The 8,698-nt window shown below is 38.1% G+C and overlaps 1 protein-coding gene across 1 annotated transcript; it reads left to right on the top strand.

The window, feature by feature from the left end:
* The first annotated feature begins 4,638 nt into the window (after positions 1-4,638).
* Positions 4,639-8,401, top strand: LOC127500315 (extracellular calcium-sensing receptor-like). Its single transcript, XM_051871415.1, has 6 exons — positions 4,639-4,862; positions 4,935-5,223; positions 5,305-6,060; positions 6,185-6,412; positions 7,249-7,372; positions 7,488-8,401. Exons 1-6 carry the CDS (start codon positions 4,654-4,656, stop codon positions 8,399-8,401), a joined length of 2,520 nt encoding a protein of 839 aa, XP_051727375.1. The 5' UTR covers positions 4,639-4,653.
* The last annotated feature ends 297 nt before the right edge of the window (positions 8,402-8,698 follow it).

Below are 8,698 nucleotides of genomic sequence, written 5' to 3'. Positions count from 1 at the left end.
AAAGAACCTGTCCTAATTGAAAGAAAACAAGCTCACAAAAAGATTTAATCCAATATTTACCGATAACATAGCATAACGGGCAATTTATAAGCTATTTTTGTAGGCCAGTCATTTTTGACCTGGAGCACCACAAGTATAACAAGGTGGGAAAAAATACACAAAAAGTCAAAAATTATCCCCCCCCTCCAATCTTGGCAAGATCATATTGGCCGGCGACAGCCCATGACATCATAATAATGCGACCCACAAGTATATATGGGACACTGAAGGCTCTAACCCTGCTATCTAGACCTCTTAATGTGACATCACGTCTAAATGGCAGGGCATACGCGGCAGCAGGCCAGCCTGGTGCTGCTCTGCACACAATGGCTGTGTTGCAGGCGTACCAGGCGGGCCTGACTTAGACCAGGGGGTGGGGCTCTTCCCTGAAGCGGTCTTAGAGATGCGCCGCACCACGGATTTGGCGCTCCGGGCCACCAAACAGATTGCTGCCTCGATCGGTCGATCGATGGCGGCAATGGTGGCCACAGAGCGCCATCTGTGGTTGAACTTGGCGGACATCGGGGAGAAAGAAAAATCCTTTCTTCTCGATGCCCCAGTTTCGCCCTCTGAGCTTTTTGGGACCTCCGTTGCCTGTGAACAGTGGATGTGAGCAGAATATGGCTTTCCTCAAGATCTCTGCACCTCAGTGTGAAGATCTGGGAGAAGGGGAAGACTCGTACGAGCTGGGCGGTTATGTCCCGACAGGAAATTCACCAAGGTGGTTGCCATGGAGCTTGCGCCTCTCTTGCTTCCACATCAGATCTAATCTTTCATTAGCGTGAGAAATAATGTTCAACAGCTCGTCATAGGCAGGGTAGGCGGGCTGCAAGTGCTCAAAGACATCCTCGATCTCAACAGCCTCTGTCTGCTGTTCTTGGCTTGGCTCGCTCTTGCCAGCCGCCGTCGACAGAGAAAGATTCATACCTCTTTCAAAATCGTCGACGAGCTCCACCTGTGAACCCCACGAGTGCAGTTTCCAGTTAGATTCACCATAGAAGTCTTTATGTAGGGAGTTCAGTCTTTCTAGGTCCTGCTTAGGTAAAAAAAAAAAAAAAAAAAAAGTCTCTTAAACACAAACTGAATCTGTTACGGGTTAAATCAATCAGTCAGCATAAAGACTTTTATTCAATTATTCCCATTTTTGCTCCGCTGCTCCTGTTTTAAACGAGCCTGCACAGCACCAGTATTGGGCTGCCTGGCTGCATTTGGAGTCTTGTGGGCTTTGCACACCCGTTTCCCCACAACAGTGCTTCACACCGGAGACTGTGGCAAAGTGCTCGAAGCCTCTCCCGATGACTGATGAGCAGGCGCCGCGGAATCCTGCAACTCTTTCTCCTAAGACGCTGATGCAACAACAGCCCCATGTGCCCGGCCAGGAGATCCGCAGAGCTTCAAATAGAAGACAATTCAAATACTGCCCTTCGTTCATAAAAAGATGCCATTAAACAAATATTTAAAATATACTGTCTTTAAGTTGTTTCTACATTAATTTGGAGAGTAACTGTGAAATTATTACAATATAACAATATTATATTACAATATAAAATATTAATTACAGAAAAAATGCGCAATTAATTAGTTAATATTTTATTGATTGACAGCACTATATATATATTTTCTGTTTCAACCTTTTACACAGCATCTTTAGGTTATAATAACATTAAAAATTCAAATCCAGATTTTGATTTTCAAAGATTTATTATAAAAACTGATTATTTTTTCCCCAAAATGCAATTAAAATGCATTTAATCCATTGAATCAATATAAAAGGTATTTTTCATATTGAAACTGTTGAAAATACACAACAAAGTAAGCTGATCCACATATATGACGGCCTCTGAACTTTGTCAATACTAATCTTATATACAGGCACTGGACTAAAAATACATTCAGTCATTGCTCCTAAAATGCATTCAACGGGTCATCTTGTTAATGCTATAAATTAATTATGTCTCCGTTTGTCATTACTGATTAAAGAGTATCTGGCGCCACCGCACGGTTAAAATAAAAATACATTTGCAGAGTACACTGAAATTGACTGCAACCACCCAGGGTAGTCTCCTTACGTAAATGATTAAATTTTGATGGCTTACGTTTCTTACCCTCTGCAGAAACCACCACGTTCATCAATGCCGTCAAAATTATTTTTCTGTTTTTGTTGATCACAAAGTACAAAGTAGATAAGGAAAACTAGGATGACGGGTGTATTCAGAGCGCTGCCATTACAGTGCGTGGAATGGTGCGCTGTGATTGGTTGAGCGGATATATCGCATTCTGCAGAGAAGAGAGACTGGCATTTGTCACGGTTTGGAAAAATAGGGAGAAAAAATGACAGAATAACACGACGGATATCGCATTTTGAGTAAAATTAAAAATTGACTTTTCAATACCAACCAGATACAATACTGAATTAGGCAAGAACTCGATATTTTTTTTTTTTAAATGCCGTTTATCGCGTTTTGGAAAAAAACTTTTCATATATATGTGTATATATATATATATATATATATATATATATATATATATACATACAGGGCTTGACATTGACACCCACCAACTCGCCAAATGCGGGTATATTTCAGCTGTGGCGGGTAAGACAGCCACTCCCACTAGCCACTTTGGCGGGTTGAATATAATTTCATCCTAGAGCCTAATCAAAGGTAGCCAAGCTTGTCGTAGCAGAAAATTGCAATCCATTCACAATTCGTTATCAATTAACTTGCAGTTAGTGAAGGCGAGAGAGACTGGCATTTGTCACGGTTTGGAAAAATAGGGAGAAAAAATGACAGAATAACACGACGGATATCGCATTTTGAGTAAAATTAAAAATTGACTTTTCAATACCAACCAGATACAATACTGAATTAGGCAAGAACTCGATATTTTTTTTTTTTAAATGCCGTTTATCGCGTTTTGGAAAAAAACTTTTCATATATATGTGTATATATATATATATATATATATATATATATATATACATACAGGGCTTGACATTAACACCCACCAACTCGCCAAATGCGGGTATATTTCAGCTGTGGCGGGTAAGACAGCCACTCCCACTAGCCACTTTGGCGGGTTGAATATAATTTCATCCTAGAGCCTAATCAAAGGTAGCCAAGCTTGTCGTAGCAGAAAATTGCAATCCATTCACAATTCGTTATCAATTAACTTGCAGTTAGTGAAGGCGGGATAGGCGGGAATCTCGCTGAATGACACACAACAGGAGCACTCTCTCTTTGTCGCGCGCGCGATCAGTTCTCCTTGCGCCTGAATGGTCAAATACATGCACACAGAGATGTCAAAATGCCCATCACGTGGAGTATATTGCGTTAATACGTCAATTATGGCTTAAGTGGATGTAAACAGGTGGGTAAAAACTGGATGTGTCAGTATGTTACGTCCATGCATTCAGCAGTCCAATTAAATACCTGTCTGTCATTAATGTAAACAACAAACAACAAAAGATGTTAAATGTTAAATAAACCTACTGTATCTGAAAAAGAAAGTTCATTTAATTTACATTGTAGGCCTATTTGTAATTTGCTTATTCCTTTTATATAGCCTAACAAAACTAATATAAAATTATAAAATTTATCATATTATGGTCATACTACCCCTTGCCCACCCATACCAGCTGATATACCATTTAGTTTTGATTTGTGTGGTCAACCTGCATCTGAAAGATTGAAAGGGTTTTAAATCTAACTAACTCAAGTAAAATGACTCAAAATCAAATAATTTTAACATGCCAAAGTCAACTTTAATCATATGAAATGTAATTTCCCAACAGCAAAATTGTGGCCAGTGAAAATGCTGAGTGGCTAGTAACTTTGGAAAAACCACTAGCCACAGTGGTTTTCCTGCAAATAGTGATCAAATGGGATTTGTCCCCACCACTTCTTGCTAAAGTTGATTGTGTCTGCACCACTTTCTAAAAAGCTATTTAAAAAAAAAAAAAAATTACTTGCAGTGGGCATGTACAACACAAAGAAAAAACACATCCGATCTGCCATTATTCAAAATTTAATTTATACATTTAACACAAAATACATTTGATGACCAGACAGGGTCTGATGTACAAACCTTGCCACACATATCAGGATTTATTAAAAATAAATAAATAAATAAATAAATAAATAAACAAAATTCAAAAGAATATGTGCTCCGTTTGCACATTCTGGATCATAGCACTCATTTACTGGTGTGATAAAATTGATGAAGTAAGCAGAATGCTTTCCATTTACACATTTGGATTACATATGTTACTCTCATGAATGGAGTTCTTGGATCCTAGATGATATGAGACCATGAAATAAAACCAACAGGCCAGTGGCATCACTCATCTAATGCAAACTTAATCACAAGGAGCTCCTGGTTGTCAGTTTTACTAATCTTACAATTTACTATCTTATGACATGAGTTTGGTGAGAAAACCAAACTCTGGTTTATTACACTCCTGCTTGACCAGATTAATTTGTCCAATTAATTGTTAATTTGTTTGTCATTGGCTACATTCTCATTCAGTCAACCATATTAATTATGTCTATAAGAGTGCAAATACTGTATCAGATCATTTGCATTTGGCATTCGCTGCAGAGCACACTCATTGGGATGCTTCTCTTTCTTTATACACTCCTGCTTTTCCATCAACTTCATACAAAGGCGGAAAACACTCCTTGTCAAACAATGGGTGACCCTAAATTCCCGCTGCTTTCTAAGGATGGAGATGTAACTATTGGAGGAATTTTTGCAATCCACAGAAAGGAAACATTACCTTCTTTTGAGTTTACACAAAAACCTCAACTTCTGTCATGCTCCAGGTTTGTTAAATTAGAAACAGTTTGTTAATTTAGTTTCTATTTAGCTAACTGATTTAATGTTTATTTTCACAGTGTGAATCTGAGAGATTATCATTTGGCACAAATCATGATTTTTGCAATTGAGGAGATTAACAGAAGTGAAAGTTTGCTCCCAAATGTTTCTATTGGTTATCAAATATATGATACCTGTGGTTCAAGACTGTCTACCATGAGTGCAACTATGGGACTCATGAATGGTCAGGAGTTTGGAGCAAGACACAGATGCAATGGACAGTCTCCTTTACATGCTATCATAGGCGAATCAGAGTCTTCTGCAACAGTAATTCTGTCTAGAACTACAGGACCTTTTAAAATTCCAGTGGTAAGGAGCAATAGCACTAAATGTTTCACATAATCACCATACTCATGACTGTATCATTGTCTACAGTGATTTCTTTTTCAGATAAGTCCCTCAGCCACATGTGAATGTCTCAGTAATAGGAAAGATTACCCCTCTTTCTTCAGGACTATTGCTAGTGATTATCACCAGAGCAGAGCACTTGTATACTTAGTCAAGCACTTTGGCTGGTCTTGGGTGGGAGCTGTGAACAGTGACAATGACTATGGAAACAATGGAATGGCCATATTTGTGAAAATAGCCCAGGAGGAGGGAATTTGTGTAGAGTACTCTGTGAAATTCTACCGAACAGAGCCAGAAAAACTCAAAAAAGTGGTAGACACTATAGAAAGAGGCACAGCAAAAGTGATTGTTGCCTTTGTTTCATTCGTTGAGATGGGCTTACTTATTGATCAGTTAAGTATTCAGAACATTACAGGCTTCCAAATGATCGGTGTAGAATCATGGATAACCACAAAGAATTATATCACTCCAAATAGTTTTCATTCCCTGGGAGGGTCACTGGGATTTGCAGTGAGAAAAATCAATATTGAAGGCTTTGCAGATTATGTTAGAAAAGCATTCTGGGATACAGCTTTTCCATGCCTACAGGGTGAGAGGAATTCTTCTCGATATGTATTAAGTTGCAGCAGATATGAGGATATATTTGCACTAAAAAATTACACTGAAGATGTGTCTGAACAAAGATATGCAAGCAATGTCTACAAAGCAGTTTATGCTGTAGCTCATTCACTACACAGGCTACTTAAATGCAAAGAACAAGAAGGCTGTGAGAAAAGCCTGACAATACAACCACATGAGGTAAAAGATAAAAGACAAAGTAAAAAGTAAATGAGTAAAAAGGGAGAAAAGAGGGAACAATGTTTTTGTTGGATATGTTAAATGCCTCAGTGATAATATCAAAACTGCCCCTTTTTTTCATTAGGTGGTTGAGGCTCTGAAAAAGGTAAATTTCACTATAAAAATGGGCGATCATGTATGGTTTGACAGCACTGGTGGTGCAGTAGCCCAATATGAAGTTGTGAACTGGCAGCAGGACTCTGATGGATCTTTCCGATTTAAACCTGTGGGATACTACGATGCCTCACTGCCCCCTGACCAGCGCTTAGAGCTTAATACTAAAGAGATCATTTGGACTGGAGGACAGCTGAAGGTAAATGGCAATAACCTGTTTCTGCAAAGGGGTTATTTTAAATTAAGACAACGTCAGATGTACTTTAGATGTAAAAAATAAAAAAAAATGTATTTGTAAATTGTCTCTCACAACTATTAAATAATTACCTTTTTGTAAAGCTGAATCATTTGGATAACAAACTGTGCATTAATATCAGATCAACAGGGATAAACATTTTGTTTATTAGCCATTTTGTGACTTCATGACATAGAATGAGGGTCAATACTGGTATAAAATGTTATACTTACTACAACAACAGTTCGTATATCAATATCCTAACAAATAGAATAGTCTTGAAGTGTAGTCACCAATATATGTCAAGTTTATCCTGCACTCTTGCTGCCTGCCATGAATACAGTACACATTCATACACAAGAAGATCACTGAACACGGACACAAGCTGTTGCTGTGGTAAAAACCAAATATGATAGCTGAAAGTGAAATTATCCTGCATCTGAGGCTATCACTAAATATTGGCAATAAAAATAAGTTAAACTAGCAACAGTATATGTTTATTGATCTTTCTACAGAATCCACACAGGCACTCTGCTCTGACACTCCACTGCACATGTGTCCTTCATTTTTGGTTGAATTTGGTTGAAGTATGTAAATTAACAATTCAATTTCAATTTTTAGTTCAAAGTTTAGAATCAAACTGCTTAGTGTTACTGTGTGGGCAATTGCTCAGAGAAAAATACCCCATAGCACCACTTAGCATCCAACCAGCATTATCAATCAATATTATTAATAATTAATAATATCCTAATTCTTCAGAGTCAGTAAAAATATCTGTTTCTATAATTTTTTACATGTAGAAACCAAAGTCTGTGTGCAGTGAGAGCTGTCCTCCAGGCACTAGGAAGGCTGCACAAAAAGGAAGACCTGTCTGCTGTTATGACTGTATTCCATGTGCAGAAGGAGAAATCAGTAATGAGACAGGTAATCTTCAGCCCTTCTCAAAGCTGCAAAGAAAATAGTTAAGCTGCTCTTCATTGTTCATCATTGAAATTGTTTCCCTTTTGTCTCTAACTAGTGGTTACAACTTCCTTTCCAGATTCAGTTAACTGCAAGCAGTGTCCAGGGGAATACTGGTCTAATGTTGAGAAAAATAAATGTGTGTTAAAGGCTGTAGAATTTCTGTCATTCGCAGAAGTAATGGGTATAGTGCTTGTCTTTTTCTCACTGTTTGGAGTAGGATTAACTGTGCTGGTGGCCATCCTGTTTTATAGCAAGAAGGACACCCCCATAGTAAAAGCCAACAACTCAGAGCTGAGCTTCCTGCTGCTCTTCTCATTGACTCTGTGTTTCCTCTGTTCACTTACTTTCATTGGTCGACCCACTGAGTGGTCCTGTATGTTGCGTCACACAGCGTTTGGGATCACTTTTGTCCTCTGTATCTCCTGTGTTCTGGGGAAAACAATAGTGGTGTTAATGGCCTTCAAGGCTACGCTGCCAGGAAGTAATGTCATGAAATGGTTCGGCCCTTCACAACAGCGACTTAGTGTTCTTGCTTTTACACTTATACAGGTTCTTATCTGTGTGCTTTGGCTAACAATATTCCCTCCATTTCCCTACAAAAATATGACATATTATAAGGAAAAGATCATTCTTGAGTGCAGTCTGGGTTCTACTATAGGTTTCTGGGCTGTTCTGGGTTACATTAGCCTCCTGGCTTTTTTGTGTTTCATTTTGGCTTTTCTGGCTCGTAAGCTGCCTGATAACTTTAATGATGCAAAATTCATCACATTCAGTATGCTCATATTCTGTGCTGTGTGGATCACATTTATTCCAGCTTATGTCAGTTCTCCTGGAAAATTTACTGTAGCTGTGGAGATATTTGCCATTTTAGCCTCAAGCTTTGGTTTACTATTCTGCATATTTGCACCTAAATGTTATATCATCCTGCTTAAGCCTGAACAAAATACAAAGCAACATATGATGGGGAAAATGACATCTAAGTCCTACTGAAAAATAAAATAATGTCTATATTAACATTGCAATATTTTTAATTATTTGTTATTAAATAATTCCCCTCACCCTGTAGGCATGGAAAAGCTGTATCCCAGAATGCATTTCTAACATAACCTGCAAACCCTCATGGATCTGCAAACTCTCCCATTTTGCACCTAAATGTTATATCATCCTGCTTAAGCCTGAACAAAATACAAAACAACATATGGGGAAAATGACATCTAAGTCCTACTGAAAAATACAATAATGTGTATATTAACATTGGGTAACACTTTATTTTACAGTGTCATTGTT

Source organism: Ctenopharyngodon idella, chromosome 18, assembly GCF_019924925.1.
Source record: "Ctenopharyngodon idella isolate HZGC_01 chromosome 18, HZGC01, whole genome shotgun sequence".
NCBI classification, from domain to species: domain Eukaryota; kingdom Metazoa; phylum Chordata; class Actinopteri; order Cypriniformes; family Xenocyprididae; genus Ctenopharyngodon; species Ctenopharyngodon idella.
The sequence above is the reverse complement of the archived record's forward strand: the minus strand, read 5'-3'. Positions and strand labels throughout refer to the sequence as shown.